The following is a 23,025-nucleotide window of genomic DNA, read 5'->3' as shown; positions in this document are numbered from 1 at the left end:
CTTTAAATTTGACCTTTCACCCTTTTGTTATAATACTTGCTCTGCTTGACCTTGGCTTTTCTTAATTCTTCATGAGCTATTCTACATGTTTCTTCCATGCGTTGTCTTAGTTCAAATACGTACTGATATGCAGATCTTACTTCCGGTTCTTCTTTCTCGCTAACCCACAATTCTTTAAGGATAGATAACGGCCCTCGTACTGTTCTACCCTAGAGTAATTCAGAAGGAGAGAATTTCAAAGACTCTTGAGGCACTTCTCTGTACGCGAAAAGTAAACTAGGTAAATAGCGATCCCAGTCCTTAGGTCTTTCCCCGCTCATTCTTTGTAACAATCGTTTAAAAACTCCGTTAAAATTCTCACAAAGACCATTGGATGATATGGAGAGTTCAGTATTTCCTTTGTAGACATTAACCTATAAACCTCTTTACAAACCTCTGAAATAAACTGAGGACCTCTGTCTGACATCACCTTTCTCGGAACCCCTAATCTTGAATACATTTCCAATAACGCTTCCGCTACATCTGAAGTTTCACTTTTTGAACTTCACTCTTTGAAGCTTTTGCCTCGGGATAACGCGTTGCGAAATCAATTAATATTGATATATACCTATTACCACTTTCCGTAATTGGTAATGGGCCAACTAAATCTATCGCTACCCTAGAAAATGGTTCGGTTATTATAGGCGTGTCGACAGCACCGGTTTAATTTTACCTTTCTGCATCGTTTTTTGACACGAGTCGCACGACTTACAATAACGCTTAACGTCCCCAGTTACCCCAGGCCAATAAAATTGATTCATAACACTATCTAATGATTTTGCTGCTCGCATGTGACCAGCTAAAACAGAATCATGAGCCACTTCTATGACTCCATTGCGTAATTTCTCGGGTAATACCACCTGATTAGTCGTTTTCAATTTTTTACTCGTGAATATTCTAAACAATATGGCTTTATCCATCATAAAAGCTACTGACTTTCCACTCTTGTACTGTTTCCCAACTTAACCCGCCAATTGTCTACACTGATTTAACGATCTATCATTCAACTGTAATCTTTGTAACTCCCCTCGGTCGACATTTAAAACTCCAGTATCTGCTATTTTCAATGGTCGCAGTAATCTACCCGTTCTTTTTACACCTTGAGCCCTAGTAACTACAGCTTGCATCTCTTCCAACCCGATAGGATCATTAGCATCTCTAGCCTCCGAAATATTACCAATTACAATATGTGACCTGTGCTGTGATTTTTAGGCTCGGGGGTCCAGGGGAAATAAATGAGATTATTTCAGAAATGGATTCTTTACTAAAAAAGCTTTCCAACAAGCCATAGATCAGCATCTTAGCTCTTCTAGATTCTCAGATATGAGAAATTGAAGTTTGGAATTAGCGAAACCATAGTTTTGAGAAAAAGGTGATTAAAGTTTACGACTATAATTTTATAGTTTATTGTTATGAATAAACATATCAACACAAATCTACAACTTTGTTTTACTTAGCTTTACTTGGCTTTGGACATTGAGGAACAGGACAGACAATATCTCTGAAGTTGTCATCTACAAATTCTCTTATTTCATCATGTAAATACCACTGCCTTTCTATCGGAAGACCAGGTGGCGGCAGTACTGGCGGCTTCAGTCGTGCGTCTGGTAGTGCAGTGTTTCGCTTCTGAAGGTCAAATTTGATTTCGTCACTGTTACAATACTGTTAGACAGTCATGACTGTGCTACCTTTCTCAAAACTAAGGTGGTGGCATTTCTTTATGCCCTCAAACTTACGAAAGTATTGGCCGAGAAAGGTGGACCAATCATCGGTTGGTACAAAGCATTGGCCGGATTCATCCTCACAAAGCTGCGGAATGTTTAAACCACAATTACTGCTCTGGACAACTGCATTACAAATATCACTAAGTGTGTTCACCTTGGTGTGTCTGAACTTCTGTTTAAAGAGCCCAAAGGCCCAGTCTACACTAAATTTAGTATGGCCAACAATCAAGAAGTTATACACTATGCTTTTGTTGCGCCCTGTGATGCAGCGCCAGAGAAAATACCACAATAGCATATTATTCTTGTTTTGGCCTGAACAGTTGTTGGCATGCAAGCTTACATGCTCTTCTCCTAAACCATAGTTTGAGAAGAAATAATCTAACAGGCTAATAACAGTATTACTTCCCTTGCCAACCAGCATACCTTCGTCGATGAGAAAATTAACTTGGCGTGAGAGTGTCTCACAATGTACGCCGAAGATAGCACATTTCCTCGGAGTTTTGAAGTAGATTGGGCCAGGTTGTAATGGATTACAAGGAAAGTGCACTTGTTGTGCAAAATCCATTGAATAATGCACTGGATGCTGGGTGGCAAGGGAACATGGTTCATGGTTGCCAAGAGCTAAGTCATTGGGGAGACCAATTCTGGAATCTTGACACTGTGACTTATAAAGCTCCCGTTCGGACTTGGCTAATGACAAATGCATCTCAGCCTTTTTAAGAGTCTCGGACTTTGCTGACTCAGATTTGTTGGCATTTCTCATAATCAGATTAGAATTTTTCTGGCATTGCCAGCACAGATCTGTTGCTGGCTTCATAGAAACTACAAATGGAGTGATATCACGCTATGTACGGCGGAAGGAAGCATAAGATACAACATTTCTTTCAACCAATTTACATGCTCTTTCATACTCACAGTAAACTTTCTTCTTGGTACAATCAGTAGGCAGAAGTTTCAAATCATCTCTTTTATAGCCAGGAATTCTTCCAGGCAGATATATGCCGTGTACCTCAACGTAATTCAAAATAAATGTAACAATGCACTTTCGGTCATCAATTGAGATTGTGTGCTTTGGAAGCCGTTTCCTATTACCATGGATTCTGGGTACTAAGAACCCCTCATTTTGTCTGTAATGTTCATGTAAAGTAGCTAATGTACCTCTGCTTATAGAATTGATATAACAAAACATGTCTCTACAAACTTGTTCACCGTGGTGAAAAAACGTCGAACGTCTTCCCTCTCGTTCCTTTTGCTTGCGACGTTTCGTGTTCATAGTCTGATCTGACATATGCATTGAACATGCAATTTTTGCCAAGATAGCAATGTCTTTTTCTTCATTGGATAATTCTGCAGTACAGAGTCTAAGGTTATTCAAATACTCTGGACTGTAGCGCGTTTGACATGGTTTACCGTTATTATGCTTACAGCGCTTACAGATTTGCGACAAATCGATTTTTTTACACTCGGCAGATTTGACTTCCTCTTCCGTTTGTCATCAGTAGGTTATGTGGATGGGTCACGTCCATTCTGTGTAGCAATTTGTTCAGCCTCTCTGATATTGATTATGGGTGGTTCTGAAAAATAAAAATTAAGCATCTTTATTGATATGTAACCATAGGCAATTCTCTACATACCTCGTCAATTACCTTCGTTTCACCGGATACCGTAGCGATCACAAACATCTCAACGACTCCAGACTAATAATTTTGGCATATAAAGTTAGGCCTATCACCACATACATTCATAGCCGACAGTTAGAATTCTGGTATTGCTAAAACAGCCACATGGTTATGTGTATGGACCATAAAGTTAGGCCTATCACACACATACATTCATAGCCGACAGTAATGGGAATTTCAGTATTAGTCAAGTGGACCATACAAAACATGTTGTACGAAATAAGTCTTACCTATTTGAATTTCTTCCTCTGTAAACTGTTCATTTTGCTGAATTTCAACCTCTGTGTTGGTATTCTGGATCAAATGTTGAGCATTTTGAGGTGGAGTGTGCACAGTACTGTCGACAAGAACATCACGGTCATCACTTAAATCCGCATCACTACTACTGTCGTCACTGCTGCTGCTGCTGCTAATCTGGTCATCTTCAGAATCATCACCAAAATAATCACAAATTACACTCTGCCAATTGTCTTTGTCATTTTCTGTGTTCATGTTAAGAGACATTAGTTCATTAATACACTTTGCAACTTTTTTTTGTTTACTAATGTCACATTCAATATCGTCCATGGGCGCCGCCATCTTGGATTCACGGCTGTTTGGAAATTCGGCGGAAATTAGTTTTTAAGTCTGTCAAAATAAATGCGTCCAATCCGATAATTATGACTTTCAACATGGAAATACTAAATTTGCAGTATATCTAAATTGTTTTTGTACACATTTCGACTTCTTGCAGTGCTGATTCCATCTTCAGAAACGGAAAATTCGGTCCTTTTTTGTGACGAACTTACAACCAGGAAATGATTGAGACTTTGGCTGCGCACTAGTTTCAGGGCAGGAGAAGTGCATGCGCATTATAATCGGTGTATTCTCCGTTTAGTTTCGAATCCTACGATATGCGACATGAGGGGGTACATTTTTTTCGAGGGTTTTTCATTTTCAACACAAAATTTATTAATTCTACGTGATATTTCTTGGATAAAGGGGCTTGACAAAAATTCTAAAACCTTAATTTCGGTACCTTACAGATATTTTTTTAATATAATTTTTTTATATAGTGTACAGAATATCCACGAGATGGCGAATGCATCGATATCTCAATTTCGACCCGATGACGATTTTCATTGCATTATCGCTTATTACTAGAAACGTTAGCCAGCGACTTGCGCCTAAAAGTCACAGCACAGGGACATATCATAAACAGATGCCTTCATACACATAGCTTGTAACTCACCCACATAATATGGTGTCTGTATATCAAGCTTGACTATCGGAGCCTGCACAACTTGTCCGTTCTTAAGATACAGATTTTAACCTTTCCTGTATACATATATAGATTTACCAATTTCTCATGTACTACAGCCAAAGAACAACCTGTATCTCTGAGGACTGAAACTTTCCTACCTTGAACGAACCCTTCTTTCACCGGATTATTCGATGTCTGATTGAATTGTTCAGAAACCCCTAGTGAACCATAATGTAATTTTTGACCATCCAACGTCTTAATGAATTTAACACCATTTTCACAACTCAATGGGGCTTTCCATCCACTCTCAAATGTTATAAACTCTGTATTGTCATTGGGACTTTCAGAAAAGAACATACCTTTTACCTAATTTGAATTATTAGGACAATCCTTAGCATAATGACCAACTTTATCACAAATGAAACACATTCGCAAATTACAACCTTTCCTCCGTTCCTCCACTTTCTTACAATCCCTTGCTATATGTCCTGGTTTATTACATTGAAAACAAACTCTTTCTTGTTTTCCCCTACTCTCTTCTTACGGTTTCCTACTTGGTAACTTTTTACCTTTATTCATTACCGCCATAAGTACTCGACATATAGATATTACTTATGAGATATACTCGAGTTTCATAAGTACTCGACATATGTGCATCTAAATAACTAATGGCAATTTTAATCATTTCTTTCAGGACCAGAACAAACTATCAAAATTTGTTCTTGCATAATCAAATCGAATAAAGATCCATAGGATTTCTCAATTTCACTCAATTCAATCCACCTTTCAAAATACCCCTGCAGTCTTACTGCGAATTGATCGAATGAGTCGCCCTTTTTAGGAAACTCATCCCTAAATTTATCATGGAAACCCTGCCGAGTCGATTGTTATCTTTTTAACAATGCCTCTTTCAGAGAATCATATCTATTAGCTTCTTCCTGGGACATACACCTATAAACATTTAGGGCTTCCCCCTTTAACAACCAATTAAACATGCAACCCAATCTTCACGAGGACAACCTCTCGACTCGGCATACTTTTCAAAATGAAAAAGATATGCATCCATATCCTCGTTACGCTCATCGAAAGGAGGTAAATTTGGATATTTTACCTTAACTGACTGACCTGAACTTCCCTGATAATTCATACGGGCTAGTTCTAACTCATGTTGCCGTTCTCTTTCCTGTTCCTCTTGTTCCCTCAATAATTTATTTTCCTCCCTGATGCGGAGCCTTTCTTCTAGAACAAAATCGGACAGGTCTTTTCCGTCGAAGCCCATCGACTTCCCCAAAGAAATCAAATCATCTATTTCTTTTGTAGCCATGTTAAGTTAATTGTGAAAGCGAAAATAGATAATGAACATACCTTTATTTATAATGTAACCACGAAGTCACACTATGACTGTAATACTGTTATACCAGCGACCAGCTCACTGCAAGGGTGTAACCGTCGAGTGCTAACATCACAACACCACTACATATGATCGAAAACCTATACGAAAAAAAAAACGACAAGGTAACGATGTCTCCGATGTTTCGTTCCGACAGTGTATTAAATATTTCGTTTCGACTGATACTAAACTGTCTTCAGTTTGGTATGTTTCAGCATACCACATACAGGGAAGATGACTCTCCCAGACAAGCCCCCAATGTCACGAATTTCTGTAGAGCCATCAATCCATCAAATAAATATGATTCGTAATTTCAACTTCACGAACAATTTATTTACACTATGTACAATTGTCTTTCTTTAATATCTCGAACACATTCTATTATACAATTCCTGATCTAAAGCTGCAAAATATATACCACAATAAATCATAGGTTATGTATTGAATAAAATATACTTAGTATCTAAACATTTGTTTTACAAATATTTACGTCCCAAAAACCCGTTCATTACACGATTGGAATTTTCTTCAATTCTACGAATTACCGACCAACGGTTACTTTAATACATACGTATATATATATATATACATATATATATAAATATATATATATATATACATATATATATATATCTACATCTACACTTCAACCGACCAGCAGGACTTCTCCTGAAACACGTGTGTACCTGTCCCAGTACACACACCAAAAACCAACTCATATCATATACCGATATACCAGCCATATCTGTAAAATGACACATATGAACGATTATAACTAATCTATCACAGAAATACTTCACACTAAATTTCCTCGCTTCTATTTATTTGAGTTGACCTTGTAACCTGAGCTACAATGAATGTGATTGGCTGTTTGTCGGATATACGGGAAATACCGGGAATTTCGGCGTTTTTGATGTAATTGGGGAAGCCCATTGGGAAAGGCTAATGTCAAACCCAAAACAAAATGGCGAGCATTTTATTCGACTAGGTAGCGTACGTTTGCTCATAATTTGTTTGTTGTCACGAATATAAGGGAGTAGGCTATATAATTCAGTATCTGAACTAGCAAGTATGACGATACCAATGGCAGGGTTCATAGTGGGTCTTCCAAGTCGGTATTGATCCGTATATTTAAGAAAAAAATCATAGCCGGTATTTGTTTTGATTTCTAGAAAAGAAGTCTGTATATGTTTGTATTTTTATGACATTTTGTGGATGGATGTATTCTGACTTGTGAAATTGCGGTCAATCTATTCCTGTGTCGCTATTACATTTGTATATACCCACGTCAGCAGTCAGCCGCGTGTGTGTGAATATAGCTTACAGTATATGGCTGTGTGTGTTAGTAATCACCTGAGTGAGTCTAGCACAGTGACTCGGCAATGATAGTATATACAGCTCTCTCACACATCCGCAGGCGCATATATTGTCAGCCCCATACATCTTCAATCCAAATTGATTTATATTAAGTATAATATTTTTGACAATATATGCGCTCAATGATTTAATGGTGAGCCACAGGGCCATTGGACCTTTATTTCTATTTGCATTGGAATCTTTTGAGTCAAGAAGTTAGTTTTTGAAGTGAGAAATTAGGCCGAAATGTCAGCCATTTTCCTATTGTTATCACCGGGGTAAATGCTCTTATCCCAGGACCGGTTTTATAGACTGGTATTTCCTTTAACCCGGGGGCTAACTCAATTCGTTATCCATTGAGTTAGCCCCCGGGTTAAAGGCAATACCAGTCTATAAAACCAGGCCCCGGTGACTGTTATCACAGGGATAAAATGCTTTTGAAAATGCATTGTAGGGATTGATGATGTATTAGGCCTATGACTTCATGCGTGGGTGTGCTAGAGTAGTTGATTGACTGATTAACACATGTGGTATGCATTTGCATCTTGTTATAAAGAGGATCATGTACACATTAATGAAAAAAATTATCTGGAGCATAAAGGTTTAACAACCGTCAATGTCAATCATTTTTTTGTCAAATTTCAGCAAGTTCACAGTTGCCAACCAGATTTCCTCGCTGTTCACTGTCAAGAAGTTGGTGGGAAAAACTATGAAGAGTCAATGCATTATGTAAATGATTTCATCAAGTGAGTAAGCATTGGATCATTAAGGCCTATATGGCAGATTGCACAATATTGGGTACCAAACTCCGTCAATATAGTTATAAGGGTATAATTGTTTTAAATTTGCTTTTTATAAATGCTTTTATCTTTCAGTTTATATTCATGAATGTATCATTGTGAAATAAATAAGAAAGATTTGAGTGAATGGTATTTATTTTGTTGTAAAATCTGAAAAATAACGTATCCCGAACGTATTTCTATGGACGGAATTTAAAGAACGTAGAAGCTAAGATGAAATAAGTTACCATAACCCTTAACTTGCCACAGGCGACTGTAGTCGACACACTGGGGAACTTCAGTAGGCGTCTGTAGTTGACCGCCCTACCTGTATCGCATTAAAGTTTGTTTTTATGTCATAAGCGCCTCACAGCACATTGAGCCGTAGTTCGTAGTTTGAAGAATTTTGACCTCAAAAATGCCTCGTAAATTTAATATTTTGGGATTTTTATGAAAATTCAAACATTTACACTGTAATAAGAAGCTTTATAAAGGTTTAAACGCTGGATATAGTTATTTAGTATGTCTTTATTTATGAATATCGACCATGTGACACAAAAATGCAGTATTCTGACTTTCTAGGGGTCAAGGGGTTTCTTTTTGCGCTGGACCCCCAAAATTTACCCCACCCAGTGCATTCACATGCAAATCATCTGGCACACACAGGACTTAACATTAAAGCAGCTACCATTAAGAGTTAAAGTACCTATTTATAAGCAAACATGCCACGAATTTCATCAATACATAGCGATGGTTCTAGTAATCAATGCATTGGCTTTAAATAGCACTAAGACGACACTAATCTAAATAACGCAACATCATTTGTTATAGTGAGAACTCATCGTACTATCCATCAAAATACGCGTGCAATTATCGTAGTGCATTGCAGAGTCTTACACAGAGCCTCATTTTATATTCTTCGGCTGCACATAGACGCTCCACGCATGTACAATGTTATCAAACATACTCGAAGCAGTTCATCGCCACGCTGCTGGGAAAAAGTCAATATTGAATCACCGAACGTATGGCCCACAGTTGTTCCTTCAAAAACTTGAAATATGTTCGGGACTGAAATAAACGCATGACCACATGTTTAACGCCCCTTTCAAATGCCCATTAGTTCCGTTCTGACCTGGCATTTTGAACCCCAGTCACAGATTTTCTCTGTAGGTAACATTTTTTTGAGCTGAGATGTTTATACTATTCCTTCAAACTGCATAACATTCGCGACTTAGGGAGCATCTCAAAATTTCAATAGTTACTTCAATTAGAAGTAACTATCGGAAGGGGGTGGAGGCCTCCCGCAGATTCATAACGACTGCCGAACTATGGATTTATTGCGGTGCAATGAAAATAATATTGAATTGAATTGCAGTTTCAAATATATATATTACAAGCAGTAGATTTAACCGTCCCTCCTTTAGATGCTGTTGGTATCTTAGATATATATATCATTTGTTTGAAAAGTATATTAGAGTTTAATAGGTTTTTCACTTGTAATTTTGCTATTTTGTTTTTCAATCAAAAGTTGATTGAAATACACTCGTGTGAATGTCTTATCTTTGTCTGTGGTGTCTTATTAGTAAATCAATAGTTCCAACTTTGGCATGTGTCTAATCAAAGGGGAGAGGGTCGGGGGTTAGAATGAATTAGACAGTTATTCTAATTGATGCAACTATCGAAATTTTGAGATGCTCCCTTATTTGTCGGGAACTATTGAAATCAGAAAACATTTTGGTTAATGACCGTTTTGACCGTTTGTCACGAAATCAGTGTTAAATAAAATAGTGGCCTTGATTTTGCAAAAAAAGGCTCGCTTTTATCGGTCAAGTCATGAAGGTCACGCAGATCATGCTTATCGCTTATTCAATGTTTTGTTGGAAAATATTATCTAAAATATTTTTTGCGACGGAAATCAGTTCTGAGCGTATTAGTTCGGAGGAATGTTTGCGTGAAACTTTCGGAATCAATGCTCTATAGTTCAAATTATCATTGTATATGTCCCCAAATTCCTTTGTTGCGTTCTGGGTTTTGCATTTGTTTCAATAATACCTATGTCTTCTCGCACCAGCTATTTTCATAATTTGATGAAGAAAAATGACTCTGAAAAAATATACGCATTATATCTAGAACAACAAAAAGTAGCAGCTCGCCAACGTAGAGAAAAAAATAAAACAGAATTGCATAAGCAAAAGCCTAGCCATAAAGTTAATGCAAAAGGAGCTAGAGAAAAATATAGATTGACTTTGCTCAAGAGCGAAATAGGTAAGGGACCGTTCATTAAGTACGTACTCAAAAAGAGAACCTTTTTTCAAGGTCCAACCTTGTGTACGCTCATCATACTATATTGTGTACGCACATCGAACTACATCGTAAGATGACTTACCTTACGTACGTAATGATTGATCATGTAGTTTAAACATGAACAAACACCTGTTGGTAGTCTATAGGTCTGTTTATTCAGGGATGAAAATCTTCCGCGGAAAAGCGGATTTCTGCCGTTGGAGGTCCATTTTTTAATTCTTGAGATTGATGTAGATCCATTGAGAAAAATGATGGGGGGCTAGGGTCTTGGGGAAAAGTTGAGAGTTAGATCGTATCTATGAGAAAAAAACATGCGTCAACACTCGTGGCCTGGTTTTCCCTGATATTTCCATCATGAATTATAATCTATTAATGATCATTTGAAAAAATTAAGATTTCTCCTCATTGGAATTCAATCCAATCCATTTTTCATTCTTTTTAGCTCACTTGGGACTTAAGTCCCAGCGGGCTATTGCGTTCACTTTCCGTCCGTCGTCCCTCCGTCCGTTCCGCTGTCCGTATACGAAATCCAGTTATTTTGGGAAGTTTAGAAGACGCTTCAAGGTAATGTCTTGATATTTGGTTTATACATGTATCTACCATAGACACATCTTCAGCCCAAAAACTGGCCCTCTCAGATCCAAGATGGCCGACTGGCAGCCATTGTTGTTTGCCAAATTCAGCACTTTTTACACATTTTTGAAGTTTTCGAGGGAAATTTTGAAGATGCTTTTATCAATTACCTTGATCTTTCAGATATATTTGTATCCCCAAAGGGCCCATCAGCATGAGAAAAGTTGGGTCGATCGGACTCAAGATGGCCGTCCTGTGACCTGTTTTGTGCCCAAAAATATCAATTTTGGCTTGAATTCCGAGTCCTGTAACCTCCTTATGGTTTGCCATTTTTCATTGCAATTTATGATGGGTATTCTTTGAAAAGATATCTTTTATACCTGAGGCAGGTATTTTTGATCAGCCAATTATGAGGCAATTGGCGGCCATCTTGGTGTCATCAGTACTCATTCGTAGGTGCAAAAAAGTATCTCCACATTATATTGATTCGTAATCGATAACTTCAAAAATGTGTAAAAGGTGCTTATTCTGTCGAACAACAATGGCTGCAAGTCTTACTATCTTTATTCTGATCAGGCCAATTTTTGGGCTGAAGATGTGTCTTGGTTAGATTCTTGTATGTATTAACCAAATGTCAAGACAATCCATAGCATAGATGAGTTTTTAAAACTTCCCATAATTACTGGATTCTGTGTCGGACGGACAGGCAATGGACGAAAAATGAACGCAATAGCCCAGTGGGACGAATGATCCAAGTGGAATAACTAGGGGTCCAGGGACGCCATGCCTACTTGGGAAGTGGTTTCAAATGCTCAACTATCTAACAATTTCAATATTCAACGCCCCCTAGTGACCATATACAAAAACCAATGACCTTGAAACTCACCACAATCATAGAACATGTCAGCAGCTACGATTTTGTAATTGATTGTGACAACAAAATATGCCTCGTTACCAATTAAATATGGTAACACTAAGTTTTCTACTATTCAACACCCCCTAGTGACCATATGCAAAACCTGATGACTTTGAAACTCACCACAATCACAGAACATGTCATGAGTTACAACTTTGCAATTGATCATGGTGACAAAATAGGCATAGGTACCAATATGATAATTGATATGATGATAGGTACTGATACTTTCGATGACGGAACGACGAAGAAATGGTCAACAGGCAGTTACGGGCAGTTGTTGCTTGAAGGCCACGGGCCATTCAAAATTGCCAAATTGAAACAAGTTGAGGATGATTATAAACAGTTGAAAAGTTTGCTTGAATTAATGTAGTAACTGTTCGGAATACTGTTATAAGTTCATATGAAATAGAATGTTAAATTTGGGTTGAAGATGAAGAATTCTATTTTTTATAAACTCAGTTTAGATTACAACTAAAGACTATCGTAGAATAGTCAAAAATACTTATAGAAGAATGCGATCGATTTTTCTCGAAACAAGTACACAGTTATAATTAAGTTATACATGTAAAAAAGTAAAACATCATTCTTCATAGAAATGATGTCAACATGTTACAAAGTGATATATGGAAGCCCAGCAGCTGTGTAAAGGCATCGATTCAAAATGAAAATTAGTAAACTGTAGTAAGACTCCCCCTCGGAGCTGATTTTGTCACTGGAAAAAAGATTTTCCCATTTCAATTCACTGTTAAAAAACAAAATCCATCCAAAGCTTTGAGTCAAGTTGCAGCGGCATTTCGTTTATGGAAATATTTTATGCACAATTTGTCTTAACTTGCCTGGCAAGTCAGTCATGACTTCTATATTTCACCGCAATCTACTACCATGCGTGAATACTGCATATCAACAGTTCATATGTGTTGTGCTCTGACTTGCGTTCTATTTATAGTCGCGGGAATTATCACGCTGTCTATATCAATGAATTTTGACCTAGTTTTGCAACAATAACCATGATCTGCTGATAAGTCAACTTGCACAATATCTGGAATATTAACTGACTATGGTGGAGGAGGCTGGTTGTTACTAGCAAAGTGTGACATCGCTGTGTTGGGACCCGACAATCAAGAAAATGAAAGAACTGTTATAATGACAACTTCAGGCATTTATCTTTAAGCGAGTATCGTGATGAAGCTTAATATATTAGGCAATCACATATATTCTTGCGTGCGGAAAATCTAACTGACATTTTCAATAAATTTTCGTCAAATTTAACCCTTTAGATTCAGAGCTTTTATCTAATATCAAATGAATAAAGGTGTTTTAAGTGTTCTGCCATGAAGCGCTTGGTAATTTGCTTCTCTGTAATGTAATTTGATTATTTCCCGTCGCAATTGTTTTTATGTTATACCATGTCAAACATGCATTATCATTTCGTGACAGAATGTAGTGCCATCTTTATATGACTATTTGATTTTTTAATTTTTTTTATCCTCAACTGTAATTCTAGACCTGATAAAGTTATGTTTGAAAATATCATCATTAAAAAGTGTTTCTAGAAAAATTCAAAATTGACCAAAAAAGTTAGTTTTTGGAACCCATTATTGTGCAATCTGCCATATACCTGGTAATGCAAAAGTCATAGGCCGATGAAGGTAAAAGGCGGTGGTTGCCTGGTGTACAGTTTTAGCCCACTTCGGACTTATGTCCCAGCAGACTACTGCATTCACTTTTCTTCAGTCGTCCGTTGGTCTGTCCTTCTATCTATCCATAGATGGAATCCGGTTATGGAAGATGCTTCAAAAGATTGTCTTGATCTTTGGTTTAAACATGTATTGGGGCATCCGCATGAGTTAGTTTTTGGAACCCATTATTGTGCAATCTGCCATATACCTGGTAATGCAAAAGTCATAGGCCGATGAAGGTAAAAGGCGGTGGTTGCCTGGTGTACAGTTTTAGCCCACTTCGGACTTATGTCCCAGCAGACTACTGCATTCACTTTTCTTCAGTCGTCCGTTGGTCTGTCCTTCTATCTATCCATAGATGGAATCCGGTTATGGAAGATGCTTCAAAAGATTGTCTTGATCTTTGGTTTAAACATGTATTGGGGCATCCGCATGAGTAAATTGGGTCAATCGGACACACGATGGCCTTTGTGTGATCTTTTTGTGCCAAAAAGGTAATTTTTGCCCTGAATCCTGAGACATCTGTTTATTGGATGGTCGAAACGAGACGTCAGGAACAGTAAACGCTTGTTTAGATATATTCAGTTTTAAGTCGACGAAAAGACACGGTTTCTACAAAATACAAATTGTAAACATACTAAGTTTACGCAAATACTCCTGGGCTTACAAGCCATAATTAACATGTTTAATTAATATGCAAACTAGCTACGAAATTCATATATAAATGAACAAGTTTCAAGTTTATGAAATATGAGGAAAAGACGATAAATTTAAGCGCTCTTACAGCAAATAAATTTTGACAAATTATAAAGAGATATAAGTCGAAACTTATCCTGAAATTGGCTGCAAAAATGTAAACTACAAGCTTTCAAATCCTTGAATTTTGACAGAAATTTACACAAAAAGTCGACAAACGTCTAGATACATTACAAAATTGATAGTACATGTACTTGCAACACATTATTCCTGCAAAGATTTATTCCAGAGCGAACGATACTCGTTCTGCCGACTTACAGAATGGACTGACACCCAATAAGCGTGCATTTCGACTTTTGTACCTCAACTAAGCTTTAAACTCACAAAGCGTGAAAATACATTTCTCAGAATTTCTAAATATGTATACAAGAAGAGTAAACTTAAAATTCAGATCAGAACTGAAATAACTAAACTATACACACATTACACTCTGGCTTCCGTAAGGTTTGCTATTTTTCATCGAAATTTGTCCTGGTTATACATTGAGAAGGGCTCTTAAACATATCAGACCTTCTGTGATGTCTAGCATTACCCGATCGGCAGCCATCTTAGTGTCATCAGTCCTCATTACAAGATAGAAAAAGGTTTTTTCAGGAAAATAGTGACAAGTTTTATCTTATAGTCTCTTGATATTTGAAATATAGTGTCACAGTCATAGTATCCTTCTTCTTATGTAGAATTGGGGTTACCCAGGTTTTTGTTCTTGCCTCCAGAGGGAGTTGAATATTGAATTATATACAATTTTCCCGTACCTAAGACCTTTTGTTACCAATATCAATCAACAAGTTGTAGCTTATGACGGCTCAAGTCCATTATAGCATTATATGGTTCCAGCAGAGACTTATCACATTGGACAGGTATTTTGAATTAATCCGCCAATATTGGACTGATTGAATCTTACGACATTACACCATAGGGACGTGCGAACAAACCGACATACCGACGAACCGACCAAACCGATGAACCGACAAACCGACATACCAACGAACTGACGAACCGACAAATCCGTGCGTGGATTACCCTTATATAAAGTGGCTGGAAGGGAGGGGCTGCGTGTTTGCGTGGATTACCCTTATATAAAGTGGCTGGGATCGAGGGGCTGGGTATGTACCTGGATTACCCAAGTATACAAAATGGCCGGGATCGAGGGGCTGTGTGGTGCGTGGATTACCCTTAAAAAAAGTGGCGGGATCGAGGGGCTGGGTATGTACCTGGATTACCCTTGTATAAATTGGCTCGGATCGAGGGGCTGTGTGGTGCATTAAATTATCCTTATATAAAGTGGCTGGGATCGACGGGCTGGGTATATGCGTGGATTACCCGCCGATTACCCTCATATAAAGTGGCTAGGATCTAGGGGCTGCGTGTGGGCGTGGATTACCCTTATATAATGTGGCTCGGATCGAGGGGCTGCGTGGTTGCGTGGATTACCCTTATATAATGTGGCTGGGATGGAGGAGCTGCGTGGTTGCGTGGATTACCCTTATATAATGTGGCTAGGATCCGTGGATTACCCGTGGCTGGATTGAGGGACTACAAGTATGTTGGTTTGTCGGTATGTCGGTTTGTCGGTATGTCAGTATGTCGGTTCGTCGGTATGTCGGTTCGTCGGTTTGTCGGTATGTCGGTTTGTCGGTTTGTCTTGAAAAGTATGCAGCGGAATTACTCCTTTTCTTAAAATGTATCTTTGAGCGGGGAACTATTCCACGCTATACTGGACTTGAACCGCTTATGACATGATGTTGTATGATTGTCTTTGAGTTTCAAGGTCATTGGTTTTTGTATTGGGCCTTATTATATATCTATCGATTGATGTATGTTGCCAACCATTAACAAAAAATGATGTGATATTTTTTTCTAGAGGTCTTTTACCCATTGGCAGGCTGACTAATATGATATCTTCATGTTGCGGTGATGAAAATCAAGGCATCTTCTTATTTTGGCCTTAGGGGTGAGATAAGTGCCTGGTATAGCCCAGTTAATAATTGCCAACTTTCATGGTTGCCAACCGGGGGTCCCTTTCAATGTAGGCCTAAAATATATTGTGTTGCATTGACCAAGCAGCTATGAATTTATGGACGGAGGAACTTTCTACTTTTAAGATCTATGGAGCTAGAAAGATTTCCACAAATTAAGATGTAAAATAAATTTACTTGCATGTGTCAGCTGTCCATTAAGTCTCATTCTTGTTATTTCCATTTTCATATGTTTTTGTGATTGCTAGCAAAACATGTCACATACTTTCACTGTGATTACCATGGTATTGGATTTTGAGCTAACTGATAACCATTGTTACTGTTTCTATGGATATATCAATTCATGGATCCATAGAACTGATGGAAATATAGACCTATTACAGTTGTAGGACTATGCTGAGGTGGGTGAGGATTTTGATTGCACTAGACTCTCGAAAAAGTGGATCCCAAGTAACGATTGATGATGTGATAATGTTAATTCTGATAATGGCGGCGGCAGCCATATTGGAAAACGGCCAAATCATTGGTCAAAATGGAATAAGCATAATGTAATCTGATTGGTTGACCATGATTTAGTGGGTAAACACATCAATTTGACTAGTGTAGGTCAGTTGTTTCCAAATTTATAATAAAAAATGTGATTTCTGATAATAGCGGCGGCAGCCATTTTGGCCTAATCATTGGTCAAAATGGAATGAGCCTGAAGTCATCTGATTGGTTGAGCATGATTTATTGGGCAAAGACAGGGATTTTACTAGTGTAGGTCACTTGGTTGCAAAGTTATGGTTGAAAATAAGACTTTCAGTAGTGGTGGTGGCGGCCACTTTTAAAAATGCTGTATTCTAAATGTAAGGGGTGATCTCGCTTGTGTCTTTGGATAATAATCTTCCTATCACCCTATGGTTACTCTGTGCAAAAGGAGACTTTTGTAGCATGACTTGAAGTCAACACCCCATTTTGCTCTTAACCCACCCACTATATGGTTACCAGGAAGTGTGAATAGCTGAATAAGTTAGTATTTTCATATTTCATTGGTAACTACGTATATTTTGATACTACAAACATTGCAAAATGGTAGGTTGTGACAAGTTTTATGATTGTGAAGAGATTTCAGATCATCAGTTGTTGTATGTGGTCACCAGGGGCTAAAAACTTCTAATCAACTAGAAAGTGGCATAATGCCACACATGTTACCCTGGTGGTATGCTAAACGTTAAGTCTATATTAAGGAGCAAGAACTGCTATTTTTCATGAAGAAATTTTTACAAGAAATTGCACAGAAGCAATCAATGACACATCTAATCAGGGGCTGATCTAGGAAAATTGTCCGGAATGCCATGTTGGAAGAGCGAGCAAGCCAATTTTCGATAGGTTACATCCATGGACTTACCTCATTGCACATACTAAGTTTAAAAGAAATTGCATGTTATTTGATGTGTGGAGAGCCCTGGCAAGAAATTCAAGACGTCTGCCATAGCGGCCAAATTGGAAGAACGAGAAAGCTGATTTTCAATAGGTTTCATCGATGGACCTACCCCATTATACATATCAGAAATGGTATGTAATTTTAAGTGTGTAGAATGAAGTTAGATATTTGCCATATTGCCCCAACCCTGGTGGCCTCAAATTTTCAACTATTGCTTTGATCCAAATGTTTGAGGTTAATTTCCATGGATTATGTTACTAATTTTCGATGGATGATGAGGCAATGTGTCATCAATATACATGCATTTCTTTTACATGGAAAAGATGAAAGTACAAAAAGAATGACTGGCATTAAATCAATACTTGAGTAATACCCGTGGAAACCACGGGTGATTTCCTTTGGCCAGAACTTCAAACTGTTCAATTTATTCGCAATGAAATTAAATCGGTGGTAAACAAAATATGACCGAGGTACGCGGGACTCGAACTTCTGCCAATCAGGTGCAAGTCTTGTGCTCTACTAAGTGGGCCATTGTGACTGCATAGTGATACAGTACTGTAGAATTGCTTTGGTGCAGTAAGAGTCTATAATTAGAATTCCTGCTTACTGATTGGCTGAAATTTTGTCTGCCACCGTTTGGCCCCCTATAAATATTTTCACACCAGTTTATACCCGTTGCATTAGTTTATACAATGATTGACTACCACACAAAATTTCTAGTCCCAATTCTTCTCCACGGCGACGCTATTTGGTACATAGTTTCGTATTAATATATAGATAATATGTAATGTTAACTCATTAAAGAGTGATGAAAAATGTTTGATTTTTAAATTCTTTTTTCAGGGCTATTCTGTCAAATGATGCCTTAGATTGTTATGACAAAACACGGGTATTTCTTGATGAAGACTTCACTGCAGCTGATAAATTCACGGTGAATCATTGAATTTGTTTTTAAATGGATGATCGGGTGTTCAAATGATCTCTTGATACGTTCACTGCCAATTCCAAATTATTTACTTACCTAGCCAATAAATACCCTATACACTTCATGCAAAAAATATTAGGGAAACTTTTCCCATGCCAGAGGAACCCCATAAATCATATTTTGTTTTTACTGTGAGATAATTTTGTCTCTCCAGTATGGGGAAACATCATATTTCACGTTTTGTGCGCCGCCCTGTATGCGCATGTTGGGTGCGCCATCTGCGTCTGCCATACTCTGACATCTCATTAGCACAATACGGACTGCAACTCTTGATGGATTGTTCTTTAAACTAAGTATGAGGATAGGGGGAGGTGAGATGTCCACCCCTATTGAAAATGGAGGTTATCGCCAAGACAGCCATCTAATGAAAATGGATGTCATTGGCAATCGAACATGGCTGCCAGGGTGGCCATCTTGAATTTGCGACCTTCAATTATTTATGGATCTTCATGAAACTCACTGTGAGTCACTGTGAGGCTTTGGGTAGGTGAGATATCCACCCCGCCATGGCAGCCATTTTGTATTTCTTGTTAGCAAATCCAGCCCACAATTCTTGAGAGGTTTCGATGAATATTTTTTTGGATCGGGGTAGGTGAGATATTGAACCCTATTAAAATAGAGAATTAAGGCCAGTAAATATGGCTGCTAGGGCACAGTGTTGCCAGACTTCCGGAAATTTCCGGAGTTCCGGAAATCGAAACTTTCAAAAAAAAATCCGGAAATTTTCTTCTCCGTACTGCGCGAAAATGCCGTTAATTTTTATTAGAACGGCCACCCATACGCATTCGCTGTGATGATTGCACCACCACCAATCGTCATGATGACGGCGCGCAGCTCTGCGGTCGAGCCGCTTTTGTGTAAGTATACAGAGTAGTGCTTATAACTTTATTGATTTTATATTCGAATGTGTATTGTAAAATTTTGGAGTTCAATAAACTTCTGTACTGTAACCATGACTTGACTTGCTGATACGCCGCGCTTGTATTAGATCATCTTTATCAGAGCATTCATAGGTACGTCCCTTCAGGTTACACATCTATGATCATCTATATAGGCTTAGGCCTAAACTATCTATGATCCGTCCTTTTTTGAATGTTCCATTTTTTTTATTTTCAATAGGCCCGTATGCGATAGTTCCCCGGAAAATGAGTTGCATAATATTCACGGATAAATTGATTATTAATGAAATTTTGAATATTTCCTTGCCAACTAAGCGCTCAAGCGCTACGATCTTGAATTTGTGAGCGTTCATCGGCGCATTTGAACTGCAATAATTCAGGACTCGACCCGTAATGCGTGAGAAGATGCTGATCGTCAACGAATGAGGATGTGCCACATTGGAAATAGCCATTACCTTCCAGAATATAATAAGTTGTTCATGGGTTCACGATCGCTCTAAGTGCTCGGAAAACGCTTCTAATTTCTGAAATTTTCTTGGGGGGGAACCTCAAACCCCCCGAAATGGCTTCGCGCCTTCGGCGCTCGCAAGTTTGTGTATGTCAATAAATACTTCCGGATATAGCAAAGCTAGGTGCTGGCAACACTGAGGGCAGTCCTCTTGAATTTTTTGTTGGGGAGCATCTCAAAATTTTGATGGTTACTTCAATTAGAATAACTTGCGGAAGGGGATGGGGGGTAAAGGCCCCACGCGGATTCATCGAAATTATCGATCTATTGCGGGGCAATAAAGATAACATTAGATTGAATTGCAGTTTCAAATATATATATTACAAGCAGTAGATTTAACATTCTCTCTTTTAGATGCTGTTGGTATTTTAGATATATTTTATTTTTAGCCCACTTGGGACTTTAGTCCCAGCGGGCTATCGTGTTCACTTTTCGTCCGTCGTCCGTCCGTTCGTCCGTCCGTCCGTCCGTCCGTCCGTAGACGGAATCCAGTTATTTTGGGAAGTTTTGAAGACGCTTCAAGGTAATGTGTTGATATTTGGGTTACACATGTATCTACCCTAGACACATCTTCAGCCCAAAAACTGGCCCTGTCAGATTCAAGATAGCCGACTGGCAGCCATTGTTGTTCGCCAAAATCAGCACTTTTTACACATTTTTGAACATTTTGAGGGAAATTTTGAAGACGCTTTGATCAATTACCTTGATCTTTCGGATATATGTGAATTCCCCCAGGGCCCATCAGCATAACAAAAAGTGGGTCGATCGGACTCAAGATGGTCGCCCTATGACCTTTTTAGAGCCCAAAAATGTTAATTTTGGCCCAAATTCTGAGTCCTGTAGTTTCCTACTGGTTTATCATTTCTCATTGCAATTTGTGATGGGTATTCTTTGGAAAGGGATGTTTTATACCTGAGCCAGGTATTTTTCATCAGCCAATTATGACGCAATTGGCGGCCATCTTGGTGTCAGCAGTACTCATTTGTAAGTGGGAAAAAGTTTTTCCACATTATATTGATACCTAAGCGTATTTTGTTACCACAATCATTTAGAAAGTTGTAGCTCATAACGTGTTCTATGATTGTGGTGAGTTTCATGGTCATTGGTTTCTGTATACGGCCACCAGGGGGCGTTGAATAATGCAATATCTTAGTATTTCTATATTATATTCGTATCAATGCATATTTTGTAACCACAATCAATTGCAAAGTTGTAGCTCATGACATCATCTATGATTGTGGCAAGTTTTAAGGCCATTAGTTATTCTATATGGTCACCAGGGGGCGTTGAATAGTAGAATAACTTAGTATTTCCTTATTATATTGGTACCTAGGCATATTTTGTTACCATGATCAATTACAAAGTTATAGTTCGTGACATGTTCTATGATTGTGGTGAGTTTCAAGGTCATTGGGTTTTGAATATGGTCACCAGGGGGCGTTGAATAGTAGAATAACTTAGTATTTCCATATTCAAGTGGTAACGAGGCATATTTTGTTATCACAATCAATTACAAAGTTGTAGCTGCTGACATGTTCTATGATTGTGGTGAGTTTCAAGGTCATTGGATTCTGTATATGGTCACCAGGGGGCGTTGAATATTGAAATTGTTAGAATGTTGAGCATTTGGAACCACTTCCCAAGTGGGCATGGTGTCCCTGGACCCCTAGTTTTTATAAAGTCCATTAGATTTTAACCCATTAGCACTCAAGCCGCCCATATCCGCCCTGCCTATTACTCCTCAAGCTGCCGGAATCCACCCTGGCACTTTTTTGTATGCTGTGCGAAAACGGTTATAGTGGGATTCGAACCCAATAGCTTACGATAAACTACACACCTTAGTCCTCAAAATACCAAACAGGAATCAACATCCTCCTATTTCATTTTCTCGAGTATTTCGAACATGACACATCTGAGCGCTCACTTTAAATCCAAGTAAGCTGGGATGAATTTCGGGGGGGCCAAGAGGACACGATTTTTGTGGCCCGCCTCATCAAATCCTACATCATGTGAAAGCCTTGACTATTTACTACAAAATAACACGAACTTGTGATGCATGGAAATGAACAGCAAAGGAGCTATTCGGTATCGCGATGAACTTCGATTTTACCTTGAATTTTCTGAGGAGTAATTGACACATTACATAGTGCAATTCCTGAGTGCTTATGGGTTAATAGGTTTTTCAACTGTAATTTAGCTATTTTATAGAACGATAACCACACTCAAATGTGGTGAACGGATAATAAGATAAAAAATCTCACACCTGACGATGATCTCTAGGGTGAGATCGAAACGCCGTGTATTCTATATATTTTAGATTAAATAAATAAATTCTTGTTTTTAAATTCTTTTAAACTGTAGATAGTGGGTTTTTATTTTATTAGCTATTTTATTTTTCAACTAAAAGTTTTGATTGAAATACACTGGTGAGAATGTCTTATCTTAGTCTGTTGTCTCTTATTAGAAAATCAATAGTTCCAACTTTGGCATGTGTCTAACCAAAGGGGGGATGGGGGGGGGTTGAGAAAGAATTAGACAGTTATTCCAATTGACGCAATTATTGAAATTTTGAGATGCTCCGTTAGTGCAATACAGCTTATATAATTTTACATTGATTTTCATGAAAATAAGTGGATGGTTTTGAAACTGCTTATCCTGGGGAACAATACGGCGGGGACCCACATAGGCCTACAGTAGACAGGGGAATTAAAAACCCCTGGAGATGGGACTGGTTGGAGAAAATTGTTGACAATGTCCCTTTTGTTCAATTCATTCGGTAACTTGATACAT

At 38.2% G+C, this 23,025-nt stretch overlaps 2 protein-coding genes across 2 annotated transcripts in view; one reads left to right on the top strand and one right to left on the bottom strand.

Annotated features, from left to right (window-relative positions):
• LOC141900106 (inositol polyphosphate-5-phosphatase A-like) overlaps positions 1 to 23,025 on the top strand; it is a 221,486-nt gene that overhangs the window by 30,801 nt on the left and 167,660 nt on the right. Inside the window, exons 3-4 of the mRNA XM_074786850.1 lie at positions 8,077 to 8,177; positions 18,687 to 18,774. Of these exons, the coding sequence (XP_074642951.1) occupies positions 8,077 to 8,177; positions 18,687 to 18,774 (189 nt within the window). The remainder of the gene's footprint in view (positions 1 to 8,076; positions 8,178 to 18,686; positions 18,775 to 23,025) is intronic.
• LOC141900821 (uncharacterized) lies at positions 3 to 4,021 on the bottom strand. The gene is given in 7 exon segments (XM_074787871.1): positions 3 to 209; positions 434 to 522; positions 752 to 936; positions 1,033 to 1,197; positions 1,493 to 1,701; positions 1,819 to 3,110; positions 3,673 to 4,021. Coding segments are annotated over 7 exon segments (2,496 nt in total).

This window comes from Tubulanus polymorphus, chromosome 2 (genome assembly GCF_964204645.1).
Source record: "Tubulanus polymorphus chromosome 2, tnTubPoly1.2, whole genome shotgun sequence".
NCBI lineage: Eukaryota > Metazoa > Nemertea > Palaeonemertea > Tubulaniformes > Tubulanidae > Tubulanus > Tubulanus polymorphus.
This window is presented reverse-complemented; position numbering and strand designations above follow the sequence as displayed.